The 21,277-nt window shown below is 37.2% G+C and overlaps 3 protein-coding genes across 4 annotated transcripts; 1 reads left to right on the forward strand and 2 right to left on the reverse strand.

Moving 5' to 3' along the window:
- Positions 1-520: 520 nt before the first annotated feature.
- On the forward strand, positions 521-7,064 carry ncf2 (neutrophil cytosolic factor 2). Its single transcript, XM_060874138.1, has 14 exons — positions 521-739; positions 944-1,026; positions 1,233-1,341; positions 1,929-2,063; positions 2,181-2,288; positions 2,387-2,446; positions 2,942-2,985; positions 3,074-3,215; positions 3,774-3,839; positions 4,238-4,339; positions 4,472-4,620; positions 4,769-4,880; positions 6,368-6,476; positions 6,559-7,064. The coding sequence occupies exons 1-14, from the start codon at positions 566-568 to the stop codon at positions 6,645-6,647; spliced, it is 1,482 nt and encodes a 493-aa protein (XP_060730121.1). The 5' UTR covers positions 521-565; the 3' UTR covers positions 6,648-7,064.
- A 424-nt stretch (positions 7,065-7,488) lies between these two features.
- Positions 7,489-12,387, reverse strand: dph2 (diphthamide biosynthesis 2). The gene is made up of 7 exons (XM_060874136.1): positions 12,236-12,387; positions 11,196-11,380; positions 10,965-11,077; positions 10,665-10,885; positions 9,743-10,420; positions 8,020-8,214; positions 7,489-7,711 (listed from the first exon to the last, which is right to left on the reverse strand). The coding sequence occupies exons 2-7, from the start codon at positions 11,346-11,348 to the stop codon at positions 7,569-7,571; spliced, it is 1,503 nt and encodes a 500-aa protein (XP_060730119.1). The 5' UTR covers positions 11,349-11,380; positions 12,236-12,387; the 3' UTR covers positions 7,489-7,568.
- A 1,391-nt stretch (positions 12,388-13,778) lies between these two features.
- On the reverse strand, positions 13,779-19,806 carry mcur1 (mitochondrial calcium uniporter regulator 1). 2 transcript variants are annotated; one of them, XM_060874152.1, is made up of 9 exons: positions 19,565-19,806; positions 17,876-17,995; positions 17,681-17,784; positions 17,326-17,427; positions 17,197-17,238; positions 16,753-16,824; positions 16,583-16,636; positions 16,279-16,393; positions 13,779-14,440 (listed from the first exon to the last, which is right to left on the reverse strand). In XM_060874152.1, the coding sequence occupies exons 1-9, from the start codon at positions 19,773-19,775 to the stop codon at positions 14,385-14,387; spliced, it is 876 nt and encodes a 291-aa protein (XP_060730135.1). In that variant the 5' UTR covers positions 19,776-19,806; the 3' UTR covers positions 13,779-14,384. The 2 variants fall into 2 exon arrangements, with proteins under 2 accessions (XP_060730135.1, XP_060730134.1); XM_060874151.1 differs by having other exon boundaries at positions 19,544-19,806.
- Between the last annotated feature and the right edge of the window lie 1,471 nt (positions 19,807-21,277).

Raw genomic sequence — 21,277 nt, forward strand, 5'->3', positions numbered from 1 at the left:
CTCTTGGCATTCCCATAACCACTTTTTTGGTGGCTGCTTTCCCTTTACTCTGTACTCCTTTGAAACTGTGCTGAAATAAAACAGGTGTGTCAACCAAAATTACTCAGGGTGCTCTAGGCCCTGTGAACTGATGAAGGTATCTAATTCTCATAGCCTTTTTTTCTTATGACTTTTAAAACTGAGACACTTACATGCAGTAAAATAAATAAATAAATAAAATAAAAAAACCATACTTACTCGAAAACCCAGTAAACATTCAATTCAATTCAGTTCAAATGTATTTGTATGGTGCTTTTTTACAGTTGACATTGTCTCAAAGAAGCTTTACAGAACATAAACATAGAACAAAAGGTTATTATAAAGAATAATATAAAGATTATTATCTTTATTAAACATCTCATAACATATCTTTATTAAACATCTCATTTTTCTGTAGTCACTATGGTGACTAGACAAAGTCACTTCCTCTCTGACAGACTGGGGGTTGTCCTGTTTCACATTTTCATCAGATGATTAAAAAGGGAAGAATGGTTTTCAGTACGTTTTCAGCTGCACCTTCGGCAACATGACCTTCGTGAGCACTTTGCGTCAGTGGGATGAAGCAGTGGCTTGTGTGGAGAAAAAGGACATAGACTCTGGTCTCAGGATCTTCCTGGGCATTGAAGAGAAAACATCAAAAATCAACTTCAACATCGGATGCCTCCATCTGAACAATAATGACCTGGATGCTGCTGAAAAGGTAAAAGTACTTCTATCATTGAGTGAGTTATTGAGTCATCATACTCATGTGATGATGAGTGAGATAAAAGTGACTATACTTTATAGTATTGGTATTATATTGGTGTCATACTGAATATTGTATTCAATTCTACAATACCTAACTGGGGGAAAAAAGGAAGTAAAAGTTTTCAGTGTGTTTTGTGGAAACTTCTCTCTTTTGAAGGCATTTGACAGCAGCATCGGCAAAGATCAGCATCTGGCTGTTGCTTTTTTTCAGCGGGGAATTACATTCTATAAAAAAGAAAGGTGAGACTGCTAATTGTCGATGACAACTGTATTCGGTTTATGCAAATAAAAGGACATAAGTCTGTTGTAATAAAAGGGGAATTGTACTGTAATGTCTTTCGACATTTTAAATCAGGAAATGAGTTGTAAAACCCTTCCTTTTTATCTCTGCCTTCATATGTTTACTACATTAACAAGATCCTCTAAACATCTGAATGTCTTTTAAGGTTTGAAGAGTCACTGATGGATTTCCAGCAATGTTTTAAGGAGCTAAGAGGGAATCACCTAATAGACTACAAACCTCTTGGAATGATTTATAAACTTTATGCTTGTGAGGTGTGTGTTGATGGTTTTATACTTTTCTTGCAGATATGTACACTGGTAGATTTACCTGTCAGATATGATTTTGAAAGGAAAACTGTAGGAGAAAGAAAAGCCAGAATGGTTACAGCAGATTCCTCCAAATTGTACATGAAATGTGTAATACAGACGGGCATAAATAGATATTCTTTTGTTCAAAAGAATATATATTTACAGCTAAAAAGGATATGTCTAAACATAAGCATGTTTAGACAACATTGTCCTCGCATTTTAATGAAACTCTGCTATAAATTATGTATAATGCAGGAATCTAAAAAAAAGGAAATGTTTTGTGATGATTTGTTTTGAAAGCTAGTTTGTTGAGATAGGATTAGCCCTTAACTGCTCAGCTGTATGATGTTAAGATGTTCTACTAAACTCATAAGCTGGTTCAGATAAAAGAGCCAGAAAAATTATGCAAGCGATGACCCTGACATACTCCAAAGGAATACTTAAATTAAACCCTACTCATTTATGTATAAGCAGATTGTCATGGTTCTGTAAAAAGATGACTGTGCTTTCCAGTATTAGTTCACAGTATTTTATTGGTTTTGCCCATTTAGGTGCTGCACAATATTGGACTTGTCTATGCACAGATGGGGAAATGGGAGAATGCTCAGGAAAAGCTGCTTTCTGCTCTTAACCTCCGTATAGACTCCAAGTTAAGCCACGTCGATAAGGCTCTGGAATCCATTTTGGTCAGTTAAAAAACACAAAAGCACATTATACTACACACAAATGTGAAAAGTGATGTGAATATATTGTTTAACACCAATAAAAAAACAAATAAAAATAAAACTGTTTCATGCATGCAGAAGCAGAAGCTCTTTCCTTTGGTGGTGATTCGACCGGAGCTGTTGTTCAAACCCAATAAGCACTATGTGGCAGAACTGGAGAAAAAGGACTATCTTGGAAAGGCCAAGGTATCTAACCATCATCATGTCAGAGATTGCCAGTCATAATAAATCAATGTTAACAGTTAGAACAAAACAAACATTTTATGGATGCTTTGTCCACACAGGTTATATCTTCTGTGGTTCCTGCTGATAGTTTCTCAGGTTTTGCTCCTCTTCAGCCTCAAGTGAGTCAGAATACATTCCCCTGCTCTTCATTACAGGCCCCATTTTAAAGTCTGCAAACATTTTGTTTGTCTGTATACCAGGTGTAAGTGAACTCTTCAAGTTACTTTTAACCAAAAAAATAGAAAATAAAGCGAACAGGACAAACATACAGTAAACATATCCTCACAGAGCACTTTAGTATGAACTAATGTCACGGTCACATCCTCATGGCATGGGATTCCACAGGGTGTTGGATAACATTGTTGAAAAACTGGGTGTTCTGCTGAGAAACCATGGGTTCTGGAATTCACCTGGATGTTCCTTTGACACATACCACTTACCTAAACATTGCTGCAGACCAAGTACACACCTTCATGACGACTGTATTCAGTTCAGATTATTTAGTGATTTATTTTAACTTCACAGAGCACGTTAATGTCTGTGGATGTTGTATATGGTATCAAATTTAATGCACACTGATTTAATATTTAATAGTTTTCATTTATTTTGCAAAGGTTGAAGATGCGCCAGCTAAACCCAAGCTACCAGAAGTACTGAGGTAAACCTTCTACAAGTACCGTTTAAACAGTAGGCCATCCTCTGAACTTTGGAGAATTATTTATAGTTTTTGTACCTCTGATCCTCAGAGCTCTTGAAGGTGAACCTCACACAGTTTTGTACGAGTTCATCCCTGAGACCACAGAAGAACTGGCTGTGTTACCTGGCAACATCGTCTTCGTTCTTAAGAGAGGGACTGACAACTGGGCGTCTGTTATTTTCAACGAAAGGGTGAGTTGTGTGTGCCTGTGTGCGGTTTACACTCAGCCCAAAACGCATGATTTATTTTGTAGTCGGTGACTTAAAAAAACACCCTTCAACACAGCCTTCAGGGAAATTAGTAGTGTCAGCCTGCTGAAATTATTTCCTAAAAAATGCTGCCCAAAATGAACACACTTACTGTATGAATCAATGTTTGAATCTATTTTTCCAAAACATCAGCCGTAGGCACATTCAAATGAATTCCAATGCATTGTATAGCCCCTATTTCTATAGAGATTCTTTTCTCTCCTCTTGCTAAAAGATTCATCAGATTCATCATCTTTAAATCATGAATTTTCCTTTCCTTTCATGAAATAAAGTATTTAAATTGGCTTTAAATAATACAATGTGTATTCAGTAGAATACACTGTTTGTTACACCACAGACCCCCTGTCTAACATCTAGTTCTAATCAGTATATGGATTAAAATCTAGGTGACGATGACATACTTGTAAGATTTATATGTACTATATGTGTAAGTGAAGTGCATGTATTATTTGTCCACTGAAACTACTTTCTTGGTTGCAGAGAGGTTTGGTTCCCTACAATTTCCTGGAGCCACTGGATATTACGGTGGCCTCCAAAATGGTGCAGGTAAAGTGCTCTTTTTAGACGTGTGCCTAAAGAAATGATATAAAGGCCTAGACATTGTTAAAAAAATATAAAACCCAAGGAAAGCACAACTATATAAACAGTCTTTAGAGTCTTTAGAAACACTCAACTGAAATAAAAGATATTCTCAATGCTGATGTAATGTGAAGCACTGTAATTTTATTCGGTCTATTTGATTTGATTTTCTCCACAGAATTTTAAATCATGAAAGTTATAACCAAGTAATAACTCTATAATGTTAATCAAATAGCATAGATTCTAATTGCATATAGAATCAAAATTATGTGTTCCAGTTCAGGTTTTCAAGTATTGATGCATCCAGATTGTATTCTAACCTTGCGTCTATTCTAGTGTAAAAGAAAGATCTCTCTACTCTGTAGGTTGCACCATCCAGTAGCAATGAAGACATACCCGCTCCGCCGAGAAGAGTAGCACCCAGTAAACCTGTGAGTAAAGCAGGTCAGGAGGCCACCACAAAAGAGGTACCATATACCACATCCACACAAACATCCACACTCACAAACCTTGTGTATTTATTTCTCACTAGTCATAATGCACCTTTTCAACAATGAATTAGATTCATTTACTAATTCACAATGATCTACTCCTGCTAGATTAAAGCTGATGATTTCTCAAAATGCATTGTGAAAGTGCACTTCCTGTTCACCATATGCGTCCGCGTTGCACCAGGACAGCCATATAAAGCCTTCCTCAAGATTATCAGCAATAAACTCAAGCGACCTGAATCTACACTCACTCTGAGGTATCTCTCTGAAATATAAAACCATGCTCTACTGATCAGGATATAAACGATCTAAGTATCTAAGTGACAGTGTTATGCAATAAGAGAAAAGTTACATGGATAGTATCACTGCTTAAAGTGTCGTTCTTCAATGTCAATTTCCTGCAAGCTATTTTAAGCCTGGATCTACTGAGAAAGTGACCATTGACGAGTCAGAGATGGAGGTGATGTGGACCTGCGTGAGCAACAATCGCCTCACGCTCTGGTGCTCAGCCTCTGAGGTACCACAAGTCAAATTCTCCTACATCTTAACCATCAAGTCTACATAAAACAACACTTTTTGTTTATTTTTATTTTTTTTTAACTATGTTTCTATTTAATGTCATAAATTTATTTTACCTATATTAAGACATACCATTGTTAATGCTATCATATGTCATTCATCCATTTCAATCCAAACATATTTAATAATGTCCAGGAAACTATTACAAATAGGAACATCACTACACCTTCAGCTGTATGAAAACTACTGGTCATTGATATAACAGCAGTTAAACTCAGACTACATTCATCAATAACAGCCATGCATTATCTGTGAACCACATTTCGAGCCATGATTTTAAAATCACTATTCCTGATACGCTATTTTAGACACAGGATAATTTTATATGTGTATGTAAAACAAATGCATTAAGAGTAGGTGACAATTTCAGCATCTCCATAGAACATTTTATTTAATAATCATATCTTAAGCAGCAGCATATTATCTTGTTTCACTTGGTTTTGTGCCATTATATTTGAATTTCATTTTTCAAGCTACAAAAACAAATCCCAGTGAGCAGTTTTAACAGCTTTAATTTAACAGCAATTCTACTTCCCATTTCAATAACATCACTGTGTGTATTGCAGCCCCTACTTTCATTTCTGAGCCCTTCAGTTAGAATTAGCTTATAATTAGATGGTAAATGTACAGTAGATATGTAATACAGTATATGGCCAATGTTTGTGTACAGCTGAACATCCCATTCCAGATTTAGGCTCACCTTTACTATTATAATAAGTTTCTCACTTATGAGAAGGCTTTCCATTCCATTTTTAAAGTGTGACTGTGGAGATTTGTGTTTATTCAGCGACAAAAGCATTAGTGAGATCAGACACTGATGTAGGGTGAGGAGGTTTGGGGTGCAGTCAGTTTTCTAGTTCATATCAATGGTGTTGGCCTGGTGGGTGGTGTTGAGGTCAGGGATCTGTGCAGAAAACTCCAGTTCTTCAACATAAACCGTCACAAACCATGTCTTCGTGCTTTGTGCATAAGGACATCATCATGATGAAACAGGCTTTACAAGAGGCAAATTGTAATTTAATACAGCATACAGATTCAGTTACTTGGGAAGTCGTGGCCTAATGGTTAGAGGGTCTGACTCCTAACCCTAAGGTTGTGGGTTCGAGTCTCGGGCCGGCCACGACTGAGGTGCCCTTGAGCAAGGCACCGAATCCCCCCAACTGCTCCCCGGGCGCCGCAGCATAAATGGCTGCCCACTGCTCCGGGCGTGTGTTCATGGTGTGTGTGTTCACTGCTGTGTGTGTGTGCACTTTGGATGGGTTAAAAGCAGAGAACAAGTTCTGAGTATGAGTCACCGTACTTAGCCGTACGTCACGTCACTTCACTTCACTTCATTCAAGATAACGGTTTAAAGAAGACTCGCATATGGGTGTGATGGTCAGGTGCCCACATACTCTATATAGTGTACCTCTCTCTTTGTTTTAGAATAAAACTACAACACAGGAAAAGATGGTGGCTCTGTATGCTTATGAGGCATGCACACCTGAAGATCTGGAGTTTGCTGCAGGAGATGTCATCACTATCCTGTCTAAAGGTAAGAAATTAAGATTGGCTATATGTTGAGAAATCAAGAATCAAGAAATTTCGTTCACGATCGTGTTTATTTTCCAATTCAGTCAATGAAGAATGGCTCGAGGGCGAGTGCAATGGGAAGAGTGGCATCTTCCCATCATCTTTTGTTGTAAATCAAGAAGGTAATCAGTAGATGGAGACAAGTCTGACTGATAAATGACAAAATCTTGCCATAGATTTTTAGAATTATTTCATGCTTGTGTAATTTATTCAGCATTGCTTTAGTGCAGTTTAGTAAGAGGCAATGCACGTCTGCAGATACTTACACACTCATATTCTTGTAGACTTTGATAATGCAAGTCTATACATTATATTCTGAACATATTTAAGCTTTTTGGAAATTGCTTGTGAACATCCAACTCATGGAAATAATGAAATGGGTATTCATTCTATAATAATCTATAATTCCATAAACCCAGATGATCTGCTGTTATAGAAAATAAATCAACACCTTATGACCAATCGGAATAGAGAATCCAATAGCACTGTGGTTTACAAGACATTTTTGGCATTGTGATTTTAAATAAAAACCAGCAGCAGATACAGAAAATGGCTCCTGACTTCATCATTTATTTGGGTTGTTCCCATCAAGTATAAACTCCATCAGTGCCACAGCCATCCATAGCAAGGAATCCAAGTAAGCTGTTGGCCTGCGTCGCTGTGCCTTAATTCCCTCTGATTAAAGCAGCATTAACCAAACACAGGACTCATGGAGGCATAATAGCAGTTTCGCTCTCCCCCAAATTGTGCATTTTAAGAAAGGTTGTGGCTTCGTGTCTCAGAGAACGCACAACCCTTGTCCCTAATGATAAACCGTGTAAGCCTTCATATCATGCTCTGTGAATTAGTCCTTCAGTAATGAATCAAGAAAGACCTACAGTAATGAAAAAAAAGTAAGACATTAACTGTATATTTAATATTTGATATTTGTTTGCTTTTAACCAGGTCAAAAACGTTGGTGTATTTAGTTCATGTTTCTTTTTTTTTTTACTCCCATCTGCATTATTAGGCATCATGTACATGGTGGAAACACATCTTCCTCTGTGACTTATGGTCAGGTCAAGCAGTCTTTACTCTGTGTACCCTCCTCTTCATAAGCAATAGCGATACCACGTCTTCCCTCCACAGCTTTTACTACTGGTGTTTCTCCCAGCTTAGGCTCCAACCCCTGCCAGCTCCGGCCAGCCAGAAAAGATGCTGCCAACGAAGAATGCATATCGTTTAGAATAATAAATATATTCTGCATTAGATGAACAGAACTTTGTGTGGAAGAAAATCAGAACACAGCTAATCCCTTTCCCACACCAGAGGATAACTGGGCTGGATTTGTGGTTTTTGATTTGTACCTTCCAACGATCACAAAATATGGCCCGAAATATATTAGGATTATCCTGAGATGTGGGATGTATAACATCACTCTGTTATATTTAGGGTTTAATCATGGCCTGATTTAAAAGGTTTAATATTTCCAGCTTGTGGAGTCTGGAAGCTCTTAAAGCTCTTACCTGCAGTATTTGTGCTGGCCACAGTTAGAGTCTGATTCCTGATCACAACTGAAGAAGACAACGATGAACCATCTGTTGCCTCAGAGGAGGATCGTAAACAGGAAGTGCGAAGTGCTCCAGTGATCAGTGACACATCTGTTGTGTCGTCATTAGTGCACTGGTCTGACACAGGAAAGGCCACATGACTGCTTCCTCCTGTTAAATATTTGGTAATAAATATTGTAATATATCCTGTATAAAGCAATGATATTATTATGGAATAATATTCTTTCAGGCATGAAAAACATAAAACAACAATAACTGACAGAACTCTCTGTTCTGGAACGTCAGGAGTGCGACGGTGGCAGTCTGTTTACAATTCTGAAAGCTGATCTGAAATTGATCCAGTGTCCCAGGTGACAAATATAAAGTGGTAGCACATGAGCGCTCTTAACCAGAAGCCTTAGATAAACACATATACAGTATGTTACCCAAAACAGCAGCTTTCCCTTGTCGTCCCTGTCTGTATTTCTCTCAGTTAGGACCATGTCACTAAATTACCATGTGAAAGTAAAGACAGAAAAGACCATGACTAACCATGAAACAATCCTAATATCCTTATACATAGTAAGAAAATGTATATATTAATTGTACATAAAAAAAAATTATACAGATATAAAGAAAAGAAAATGATCTATGGCTTGCTTTAGCTGTGTTGATCAGTTCTAACTATATACTGTACTAATGACAAGAGTTGGGCTGGTGCTCATGAGTCGTGCACATAAAAGCGTCCAGATCCTCGATCCTCAAGCCGCTTCTCTAGAACCAGCCATTCAAACCGGCTGAATGACTATTTACTCATCAACCAACATGCAGTTTGAAAACTTGGCGTGTTCATCATGTAACTGCAGCGGTAAAGTGACAGTAAATAATTTGTCGATGCTTCAAGAAGGGCGGGTATACATGCAGGTCTAATTCAATGGCCTATTCATTTACAGCAAAGCATGTAGCACAAAGCAACCTTTGAAGTTTCCTTTATGTCACTAGATCACACACACACAAACCTTGGAAAGATGAGAGGATTTTCTGGGCATGAAATTGCTTTAACAAAATTCCTCATTGGAATAGTCTGAGTTGTGGATAAAGAGAAGTCTAACCACAGCTTTACATCAGCTCATGTTGTGGCTTGCAATGATTGCAAAGTTAAAGTAACATTTTCAGCATTCATAAAGAATCAGAAATCAATTCAAAAGTAATTCAATTCCGGTTCCAATGAAGAACGGTGTCTCTTGTACCTCACTACACTAACTTTTAATGTGATTATACACTTTAACGTCAAGTCAAGAAAGTTTTATTGTCATTTCAACCATATATATCGCTGACTTGGTACATAATGCAATGAAACAACGTTCCTCCAGGACTGTGGTGCTACTAAAATACATAGAGCTACATAAAACACCACAGAGTTAAGTGATTAAAAAAAAAAATTGTCCTAACCACATAAAGTGCATAGTGTGCAACCTAATGCAAGACCAAAGACAGCACAGACATACAATACAATACACAACAGGACAGATACATACAATAGCGGTCTTTATGGATCACTGAAAAGGCATTTGGAAACCTATCTACACTTGTGAAAGCAGAGGAGAAAACATTAGATAATGGTGTGATGTGCAAAAAATGTACAATGAATAAGTTTAAATAAATAAATAAATAAATAAATAAATAATCAAGCACATACCAGGCAGCAGGTCTTGAAAGTCAGTGATGTATTCTCCACTCCACTCACGATGCTTGTTACAGGCCACTTCCATCTCAAACGGCGTTACCACCGGCCTGTAGAACTCGCTAGAGTCCAGCAGTGAGTTCTCTGGACAAGCAACTAACACATACACATCAATCTCCAGGAAGTTGGCCAGCTTTGGTACGTTGATTTTACCCATTGCAAACATATAGCTCTTCTTCCCGGCTTTGTGAATAGTTTCTTTTAGCTGTTCAATGATGCTCAAGTAGTTGGCGACACCCAACGTGCCCACCAGGATTCCCACCACATTGGCATCCTTTGCCCGCTCAATGGCGTAGTATCGCTTCATCAGTGCTTTGTTGATGTTGATGGTTTCGGCTCTGCCTGTGGATGTGTCAGGGTTGAATGAACTGAAGGCGCAGCGGTTCCACGTCATCATAAAGTTGGTGAGAGTAAGACCCTCGTGGCCAATGTAGAACATCTTGTAGTCCTCTACATTCTTTCCTCGTTTTAAACCAAACTGCCGGCCGAATTTATGAACAAACCCGTCGTCCTCACAGGTCAAGTGATTGTTAACTATGAGAGGTCCATGGACCAGACCAAGTGAATGATCTGCTCTTAAATCAGAGAACACAGCGTTGGGGTAGGTGTCACCCACAAGCCTTTGGAAGGTATCTGTTTAGAAGCAAACATATATTTAAAAAAATATATATTATGTTGCTATGAAGCCAGTTCTCTAACATGTCTGAAAAAACATAAAAAATAAATACACAAAAATAACATGTAAAGCCGACCAAAAACCCCAGACCATCTGGTTAGAAGATAAGCAAATCAACACTGGTGGGGGGAATGATAAATAAATTAATAATTTTTTTTTTTTTCAGAATTTCATAATTCTGAAGTGATTTAATAAACCTACCCATAGCATGTGTGAAGGTGACATCATAGAGTATGACCACATGAGTCTCCTGGTCAGGGAAGAGGTCCCTGAAAGCTCTAGCACACTCCTGCACATCGATGGGTCTCTTCCCGAACACATACATAAGAGGCAGGCGTCTGGACGGACTGAGACACGAGCGACCGTAGTGCACAATGCAGTCAGCTCCAATGTGTTCTGCAGCAACTTCATCCACACAGCAACTGAGGAGAACAAAACAGGTGAAGCGCATTTACTTAAATTGTTTACTTATTATTAGTAATAATGAAGCCAGAATTTTACCTGCCATAGGTGGTGTCACCTAAAATATAAGTCTTTGCTTGGGTTTCTCTCTCTAAGGCTGTAGAGACTGCAACACAATCTACCAGAAGTTCATCAGGGAACTGCAAAGCTACCTGTGTTCAATAAGAGACTGTCCTGATTTACAGATATACACCAGTGCAGGTCATTTTACAGATTATAGACTGACACATTTTACAAAGAATACTTCAAAAATGAAATATGTTCTCTCACCTTCTTGAAGTTGTTACTAGTGATAAAAGAACAGGTCTCATGGATCTGATAAAGCTCCTGCAGGTCTTCAGGTTGGCTGCGTGATTCAGTGAGGTTCACGTCTACACTGCGCTGCAGCACCATCTCACTGTTACTGCTAAACACCTCGGCCATGTCACTTTCAACAGCAGGGCTACATTTAGCATCTGGAAAAAATACAACACAGAGAAAACAAGACTTAAAAAATGTAGTATTTATATATATATATATATATATATATATATATATATATATACTCACCCAAGTGATCAGAACACCTTTAGTTTCTATGTAAACAATATTTTCAAAGTAAGCCTCTTTATCTAAATGTTTTATCTGTCAATAAATATTCAGACTTAGATTAATGAACAACTGACTGCAAGTCTGCTGACTTAAATCTAATAATCTTCCAAATAAAGCTCAAAAGTTTGCATCCCCATTTACAGGCTTCAGAAAACAACCAACTAGAGTGTCATCATAACATCAGTGCACATGTGCTTACTATTTATTTTGGAACCAAGCTTTTTTTTTTAAACAGTAAAACTAAAATTCTGAAACTGTATAAACAACAAGATAAAGAGTAGAAGAAAGAGAGAGCTGAGAAAGACAAGATAAGAGAAGATCACACTCAGAAATGACAAGTCTTCCCTTCCTGGTCTTTACTGTTATAATGTATGATGTCTATTATATACTATATTCAGATCTAGGATGTGTTGCTTAAGTGTTCCATTTATTTTTTTGAGCAGCGTATATTCCTGTGTGTGTACAATAAATCATTATTTTTGTTTTCCGGTCTCAAAGACAAAGTCATCTTTCTCCTGAAGACACTCAATCTTTATTTCCATAATGTTTAATGTTTGTCTTGTCAAACAAACACATCTGTAGCAGTTAGCATGCAGCTAACATTTAACCATGCACAGGAAACCTCGTTTAAATACAATACATTTGAAAAAATAAAGGCAAATTTAAAGGAAACATCGTGTTTCACGCTGCAAACTGTAAAAAATAATTGTTGTACATACTAAAATAAAGACTCGTGGTCCAAAACAAATCAGCTTCCACGTGAAAAGAGGTGCACTTATGGATGTGATCTTCTTCGAGGAACTGAGCTGCGTTGCTCCAGCGCGCTGCTGCCCTCTAGCGGCTGTGTCTCAGACCAGGCTGTCTGTCTGTCTCTATCTCTCTCTATCTCTCTCTCTGTCTTTCTCTCTCACTCTCTATCTCTCGGTCTCTTTCTCTCTGTCAGTCTGTCTGTCTCTCTCTCTGTCTATCTCTCTCTCTCTGTCTGTCAGTCTGTCTGTCTCTCTCTCTGTCTCTCTCCCTCTCTGTCTGTCTCTCTCTGTCTATCTCTCTCTCTGTCTGTCTGTCTCTCTGTCTGTCTGTCTGTCTCTTTCTCTCTGACAGTCTGTCTGTCTCTCTCTGTCTCTCTCTGTTCCACTCTCTCTTTCTGTCTTTCTCTCTCACTCTCTATCTCTTGGTCTCTTTCTCTCTGTCAGTCTGTCTCTCTCTCTGTCTATCTCTCTCTCTCTGTCAGTCTGTCTGTCTCTCTCTCTCTATTTCTCTCTCTCTGTCTCTCTCTCTGTCTGTCTGTCTATCTCTCTCTCTCTCTGTCTGTCTCTCTCTCTGTCTATCTCTCTCTCTCTGTCTGTCTCTCTGTCTCTGTCTGTCTGTCTATCTCTCTCTCTCTCTCTGTCTATCTCTCTCTCTCTGTCTGTCTGTCTCTCTCTCTGTCTGTCTCTCTCTCTGTCTGTCTGTCTCTCTGTCTGTCTGTCTGTCTATCTCTCTCTCTCTCTGTCTGTCTCTCTCTCTGTCTATCTCTCTCTCTCTGTCTGTCTCTCTGTCTCTGTCTGTCTGTCTATCTCTCTCTCTCTCTCTGTCTGTCTGTCTATCTCTCTCTCTCTGTCTGTCTGTCTCTCTCTGTCTCTCTCTCTGTCTGTCTGTCTGTCTGTCTATCTCTCTGTCTCTCTCTCTCTGTCTGTCTGTCTCTCTCTCTCTCTCTCTCTCTTCATTAAATGTCTAACTTCATGTCTTTTTGTGTTCCTTTTTCACTTTGGTTATTTTCAAAAAAATGACCTTTTTTAGTTCATTATTAAAATACGTAAACCCGATTTAACAAATTAATATTGTGTTTCATGAGTGTATTGTGAATTTGGTGAGGATCGAATCTGGGTGAAATTTCTGGGCAAAAACACGTAAACCCGGCTTATCATTTTGACAAAGAAAAAAGAATGTCTGATCTTCATCAAATCTGCATTAATTGTTAGGGAGGTCAAGTCTTGTGCTGAGACCTTTGCTAGTATTCTTTATTATATTGTAATACACTATCATCAAATATTTGCAGGATATTTGCATAATAGGATGAAACTAATCACTTTCTGTGGAAAATCAGATTTGGGTGACTTCTTTGGCACAAAAACACATAAGCCGTTGTCTGATTATCGTAATTGCACTTTGTGTTATGGGTCAATATTAACAGGTTTGATGTTAAAATAAATACATGCTGTTATTAAATGACAACAGAGATACCAAGTCATAAGTTTATCATTTGAAAAAGACAACATTAAGTAAAAATAAGAATATATTTATTTTTTTCCCCTCACACTGTCATCGTTGAAAATTCAGGTTTCAGATAATTAACCCTTATGGAAGTCATCCATTTATCAAACAATTGCTTGTCTTTGGTCACTTCATTTATTTCATCAGTTTAGTCGTTTGTACAGATCTATACAAGTTAGAAACCATTAGTAAGGCTGCGATCGCAGTGTCACCGATTTGCTAAAACATAAATAAATGTATATATATATTTACATTTCTGCCCAGAGACAAAAAGGCAGTCTGCATTTCCCTAACAGAACATTTAATGAGAACAATAACTCTCATGAAGTGCATTTCAGATAAAAAGGTAATAAGTGTTTACACAAATAATTGCACTGATATTAACAAAAAGGAATATAGAACATAGAAATAAAAAAACAAAATGTTCTCAGCAGAATTTCTTCACATGGAGTAGAAGGAGCATCATAACCTGTAAGAACTGGTGTATTAAACGTCAGATTGCAAACTAAATGAAATACTTTGATACGACGCTGATCAGGAATTTATTCGCTAGGATTTAATGCTCGTCTGCATAAGAGATATGTTGGGAATTGTTTTGTGAAGATTTCTCTGCATTCACATCCATATTCGAAAGAATCCGAGCACTACTGTGAGACACGTGAACACTGAGCCTGGGGAAAATCAACATAGAGAACAGTCAGGAACACACTATTAGAGACACAGCGATACTCTGATATGATCAAATGCTTTGCCTTTAACACAGAATCTCAGCAGTAAAGCAGATCATGTACTACTGACTTTCTGTAAATGTATAAACATTGGTTTTGTGATACAGTACACCGTGGCTTGTCAGGTCAAACATCTGTATACAAATCAGTCCCTTCACTGGAAATGTTTGAGAAAATGGGTAACTGAGTAAAAGCAATGGACAACACGATGACTTTCACCTCTGTCACTATGCAGTTCAGCAGCAGATCCGGAGTCTGTGTGCTAATACTCCAAGCGTTCACTTGTTAATCCGAGTTCTTCCAGAGCTCACTGAGACACTCAACAGAGTACTGGGACCAACAGTTTGGAAATTTGTGATATACTGATATAAGTCTCAGATGCTGCATTCAAACGTGATTATATGTACACTATTTACTATAGACTTCCACACCACATGATGTGTATTTTTACCATAAAATGTTCTTAATATCTGACTGATTAGTTAAGACATGTTTGATGTTCAGCCTGACAGAGAGGATCCGCTGCACTGCTGCATGTTGGTGTATTGTATGCACTCAATGTATTGGAGGATGACGTCAGGTATGAGGATAAATGGAACGGAATCGTCTCTATGACGAACAGACACAACATTACGCAGGGATCGCTATAGTATTTGTCAATGCACCTTTGTAGTGCCTTGCTGACAGAAACAGTTATGCAAATCAATTTTATTTAAAATTGAAGCTATAATCAAGTTCAGAAACAAATGACATGAAGCAGTTTGTGAGGCAAAAGAGTCAGCGTTTTCCCCCTATGCTTAATTTTCAATTCTCATCCACCAGCCAACTCCCCTTTCAGCTACCAGCCAAGGAACCTGTTTGCCCTCCACTGCATACGTGACCTCACAGACAGACACTTATGACTGGTTAATGTCACTGGATCCCACTCAGACAGACAGCACAGCCAATTTCACTCACTATACACTGTACCGCAGATGTCACCAGGATTTTAAAATGCTCCCTATTCCTCTGCACCATTTGAGAGCCCAAAGAGTTGAATCTTATAGGTTGCCTGAGGCAAATGGTCTGACATGCTGGATTTCTCATTTACTGTAAGTGTTGTGGAAGTCGAGTTTCTGAGTTGTCTATAGCTCAATTCAATTTTATTTTATTACATGATTTATTTTATTATTGTATTTTATTACATTTTCTCAAAGCAGCTTTACAGAACCATCTCAAATTCAGGATGGATTTGATCCCTAATGAGCAAGCTAGAGGTGATGGTGGTGAGGAAAAATTCCCTTAGACAATATGAGGAAGAAACGGGAAGCCATCGTCATCTGCGTGACACTGTATAGTGTGATTATAAATCATTTGTGTGTACTATATGTCAAAAAAGTGCAACTGTGTAACGATCCGTTCATTCCAGTTTTAAAATAAGTCTATCTTGTTGACATTAGCAACTGTTCACTGATGGAGACTTTAGTGCAAAACTGTTTGCAGTCTGAAAGCTGTGTGATTTGTCTTTTCTAACTGATTTTATCCATATCAGTAAAATGTATCTTTAGGTTGTCCAGCAGCAGCAAGTGATGAGGCTGCTCATCAAGTGATGTGATGCGGCTCTGTAGGTTAATGTCGGAGCCCATAACAGTTCAGCTAGCAGTTAGCAGCTAGCAAGTGTAATTAAACTGTAACTATAATTCACTTTTATTAACATATCTGAGAGAAATGTTTTCGCTGTACAGCTCCATTCACGTTATTTGAAGAGAAGGTTTTTACTGTATAAGAATAACTTATGTTACCTGCTAGATATTTAAAACTGTCCAGTTTGTGAGATTCCAGCATGGTTTTTAGTCCAGCTACTTCGGTATCAATTTTCACATTACTCTGAGTCACATGGCGGTCCTGCTCAGCAAGCTGACAAAGAGGGAAAACATACAATTACCTGCTTTAATCTAGCAGTATTTACTTCCATGTCTGTTATCTGTTCACACACCACACATCACAAAGTCTTAAGTTGTTAAGCAATGTTAATGTTTTTCCCCTTAATCCCAATTTTAAGGAAGACAAAACTGAACACTTTCCATCACGTGGTACCATTCATACCATCTCCATCATGTTGTTTCTGGTCTCCAGAATCTTCTTTTCATGCTCTGCCCTCTGTAATGCAGACGTTTACGGCCAAATAAAATATTCCTTAAATATATGAGAAACATTAAATGCATTTAAGGTTTAAGAAATAATTCTGCTCTAGTTTTCACCAGTGTAGAACGTACCTTCTCTTTCACCTGGCTTTTTTCCGTGTTTACATCTAGCTTGTTGTTTAAGCGTACTTTATTCAACATATCCTATTCGTTCAGGAGAGAGAAAAAAAACCTATTCAAATATATATGGAGGTTAATTGGGTTATAGAGCAGATGTTTTTGGTGGCTGTTTAATCGCATATTGCATTTTAAAGCAAGGTTGCTCATGTACTATAACATGAAAAATTACCAGTGTTGTTTGTAGCCGCTCACAGAAACAACAATTCTGAATCAACTTTGCTTCTTTGGAGTATCAGTTAAATACACCTTTCATGTCAAAACCGTTTAGAGAAAAATGTGTAGGCTGATGACCAACAGTGACAGTCACTACATTCTAGCATTACAACTAGAAATGATCCAAAATACAAATTTAGAACTTTAAAAATAAATAAATAAATAAAATACATTTCTACTTACTGAAAGCTGCATGTTCAATTGTGAAAGATCTACTTTAATTCTCTGCAAGAGAAACATAAAAAAAAAAGCCTACTCGTCATGTATTATACCAGCAATAAATCAAATAAATCAAATAAATATAGCACTTACATCATTCTCTGCCAGTAAAGCGGAAAATTCACTTTTCTCCAAAATGATCATGTCTTTTTTTACTGCTGCAATGTGAGACATTATCTTCTGTAGCATGATTTCCTGTTGTATAGCAAACAGAAGCCAGATAAGTGTGATGGATATTGATGCCCCAAATAATAGCAGATCATAAAATCATAATGTATAGTACATTGGAATTATTAAAAATAACAACTGAACCAAATGAATTATTCCAGTCTCTGTATAAAAATGTGAATACATGTACATTACATGTATTAGGACAGAAGTACGGTGTCCGTCCAAAATGTTTCACATCCTAGACAACGAGCATGTCAGAATAAAGCTATTGTCATACCTGTTGAGACTTAGTGACCATATCACTATACATGATGTCCATGTTGGTGTTGGTTGTATTGAGCAGTACTTTAACAATAACCTCAGCCTGCTGGATTGTGAACCCTAAAGGAAAGAAACAGAGCTTTATTTGGTCACAGACTTCAATTACTAAACTTATTACAAAGGAAACTTGTATACAAATAAACGTACGAACCGCTCGCTTCCAGGAGTTGGACCATTGCATGTGTATCAAAGAAAAGTGTTCTGTGGCCAGATTTTGCAAGGTTTGAGCTGGTCATATCATACTGCATCACTTTACCAGATGTGCTCAACTCTGTAAAGAACAGGTTTTAGGATCAAATATTTGAAGGTAAAATTTCAAAGGCAAACTTTATGTCTTGAATATCTTTGTTTTATTAGATTTGTTTTGATAGATTTGTTTCCAGTCTTCTTCCTATTACAGTTTGGCTTAATCTATCTCAGATCTCTGTCAGGATAATCCACAATATGAAGCCAAGTAAAAACAATATTAACATTTTTAACTAGGACATTTGCCTATTATGTCCCAAAGACTAATCACTGATCAGTATTGTTTGTCCCAGCCACACACTTCTTAGTTCTTCAATTTAAACTCTCATCTTGACTACATTTACAAATAAATAAAGCAAGTTATTCGATCCATAGTCATTTCCATATATATATATATTGCATTTTCAAATAAATAAATAAATGCTTTTTCATATCCTTGTTAATAAATACATAGTTAGCTTGCTTTGCCATGACCAAAGATGGCTACTGGTCAGCGAACACAGCAGTAGTTGATGAGAGAAACACCCAAAAAAGAAGGACAACCTCAACAGCACTGTATGACACGTGAGGTGGCCATCTCAGGTATGGGAATATAACAGCAAGTAGAAATCAGCATCAAAATGATAATGACGAAATAATTATGACGATACAATAAATATGCAAATGAATTCATGCTAACACCAGGGTAGAACATCAGTCAAGGACATTTCTGAAAGTGTCAAGTTTTCTACTACTGATATATATATATATATATATATATATATATATATATATATATATATATATATATATATATTCTTATCGGTTTGATCTTGAGTTTGGTTTACTGTCTGTATGAAGTTTGTCAATTCAAGTCAAGAGTCAAGAAGCTTTTCTTGTCATTTCATCCATATATAGCTGTTACAGTACACAGTGAAATGAGACAACGTTTCTCCAGGATGAACACAAAAGGCAATAAAAAGACAATACACAAAAACAGCACAGAACAGTGTAAATACTGTATGTTCAAACAATATTGCGTGTGCAGAAATACTGGAATAAACACATTAGTATTATAGCAGCAGTTACATGAGGTAAAGTATTATGCAAAACAGCAATCAACTGAAATGTGAGACAGTTTGATATGATGGTGCTGTAGACATGGATGTAAATTGGAAGAGTGTGTATTTGGTGTGGGTCATTGCAGTTAATACAGTTCATTTTGCGGGTGTGTGTGTGTGTGTGTGTGTGTGTGTGTGTATGTGTGTGTGTACAGTTATTGTGTGTATGTTCCCCCAGTAAACCTCCTGTCACCTCCCTAATGTTCTGTTAATAGGTACAACATAAACCTTTCATAAATGGACCACACGACAGCCGGCCATGACTTCTTACCAGACTTTTATTCTTCTTTCCAACAGTACCGTAACACCCCAATATAGGTTCCTAAACATACTATATGCCTCATAACATTACCGTAAGTAACATAATACTACACCTAACACACACCCATCAGTGTGAGTCCTATCTAAGGTGTATTAGACCCCGGATCTACCCCCAACTCTTACCAGGATAAAGCGGTATAGTGGAATATTACCTCTGACCAGCGACCACACACCTTTCCCATGTCCACCTCCACTGGGTGACCGAGTCACGTGTCTCCTGTTTGCTCTTCTGTCAAAGCCAAACAAATAACATATCTGTTTTCTTGTGCCCTGAAACCTGTCCAAAAGTATCGCGTTGTAACAACGACCCAGAAACATTATATACGTGGTTTTGTTTTGTGGTAAATACAGTGCTAAATAAAATCCCCTTGAAACTTCTTGCATTCGGGAGTCAAACTTCCGGATACACAGTGTTTTGCGTGCGTAAGGTCATACGTCATGACGCACGGACGCAACTGGTTTAATAGTTATATAAGTATATATTTATATGTATGTATGCAATTACAAATAAATTTATATTTTACAGATTAATACACAAGTTCTGGAAATGACTGTAAAGTTACAAATTACATTGCCAAATTATTTCTGATTAAAATGTTGTTAGAATAAAATAAAACAAAACATCAAAAAAAAAAAATCCATAACTTATGACGTCATGTTTTCCCAATGTGACGTCATAACACGTCTCTATAACGCGTTGGTTATGCATGGTGCATTACGCCGCAGAGAGGAGCTTTTCAAAGCTCAAGCTGATTAAAACCTACTTGAGGTCTACCATTGGCCCAAGAGCATCTCAGTGGACCTGCTGTCATCAGCATCAATAATGATGTTTCTCAGTATTTGTTGTGTGATGCAGTCATCGATGACTTTGCTTCAAAGAAATCCAGGCGTGTTCAGTTTTGAAACTGTTCTGTAATTAAGAAAATATAATAGAGCTTATTCCATTTTTTGTCGATTTGCACTTTGTTTAATTGTTGTGTTTCTCTAGTGATTGTCAAATTTGATTGTTATTTATGATCATAATATATTTACTACCTATTTATGTTAATGCTTATTATTATTAATGTGATATTATATGAAAGTTTTAAAAAATCTATATTATTTAAAAGTATTTTAGTGGTCTGTGGATGGGCGGAAATCTAAAATCTCGCCTAGGGCACCAACAGTCTTGGCCAGCCCTGCACATGCATATTCCTTCTAAACTACAATGCACACACACACAGGTTTTTGCCTGTTTATGTCAACAATTATACACACAATTGTGTGTGTGTGTGTGTGTGTGTGTGTGTGTGTGTGTGTGTGTGTGATATGTATGTATAGAGAGAGATTGATTTGTGTTTCACTGAATATTCGCAGGGCAGAATACTGTAGATATTATTGCCATACTGATATTCATTAGAACAACATGATTACATGAAGTGTTGTTTTTATACAACAGTAATAAATATGCAATATTTGTATGCTTATTTAAATCTATATATTAGGTAGGATTCTAATAATTAAGTGGAGTGTCTACTGTGGAGTGTCTACTGTAGTCCCTGTGTATGAGCTGTTACTATAGAAACAGTAACATAGTAATATGTGTGTATTAATATAAACCTATTGTACACGTTACAGACGGAATATTATCCTGGCCATGTTGTTATGCAAAAGTAATGTATACAGTCTGATCTATCAGGTTTGTGCATTGTGATATATGTATCAGGTCACTGCATTGTGATATATGTTTAAAATGTGACATGGGTGTGCTGCAACAAGGCTCAGAAACTCAGAAAAATGTCAAAACAATTTGATATGAGGTTTAGGACCTTTAATATAACTTTGATTTTCAATTTTAATATATTAACACGCCCTATTTAACTATTTTTACTATGTTAATTGAATGG

This window comes from Tachysurus vachellii, chromosome 7 (genome assembly GCF_030014155.1).
Source record: "Tachysurus vachellii isolate PV-2020 chromosome 7, HZAU_Pvac_v1, whole genome shotgun sequence".
Taxonomy (NCBI): domain Eukaryota; kingdom Metazoa; phylum Chordata; class Actinopteri; order Siluriformes; family Bagridae; genus Tachysurus; species Tachysurus vachellii.

Bases quoted from the DNA above. Each gene is read 5' to 3' on its own strand.
- ncf2 (XM_060874138.1), top strand. From the start codon at position 566: ATGACCTTCGTGAGCACTTTGCGTCAGTGGGATGAAGCAGTGGCTTGT. The intron at 2,289-2,386 runs GTATCTAACCAT...TTGTCCACACAG, and splicing joins ACTATCTTGGAAAGGCCAAG to GTTATATCTTCTGTGGTTCC. The intron at 4,340-4,471 runs GTACCATATACC...TACTCCTGCTAG, and splicing joins AGGAGGCCACCACAAAAGAG to ATTAAAGCTGATGATTTCTC.
- dph2 (XM_060874136.1), bottom strand. From the start codon at position 11,348: ATGGCCGAGGTGTTTAGCAGTAACAGTGAGATGGTGCTGCAGCGCAGT. The intron at 11,078-11,195 runs GTGAGAGAACAT...TATTGAACACAG, and splicing joins CTAGTAACAACTTCAAGAAG to GTAGCTTTGCAGTTCCCTGA. The intron at 10,886-10,964 runs GTAAAATTCTGG...TGTTCTCCTCAG, and splicing joins GGTGACACCACCTATGGCAG to TTGCTGTGTGGATGAAGTTG.
- mcur1 (XM_060874151.1), bottom strand. From the start codon at position 19,775: ATGCAAGAAGTTTCAAGGGGATTTTATTTAGCACTGTATTTACCACAA. The intron at 17,785-17,875 runs GTTCGTACGTTT...TCTTTCCTTTAG, and splicing joins CCAACTCCTGGAAGCGAGCG to GGTTCACAATCCAGCAGGCT. The intron at 14,441-16,278 runs GTAACATAAGTT...GATTTTCCCCAG, and splicing joins CAGTTTTAAATATCTAGCAG to GCTCAGTGTTCACGTGTCTC.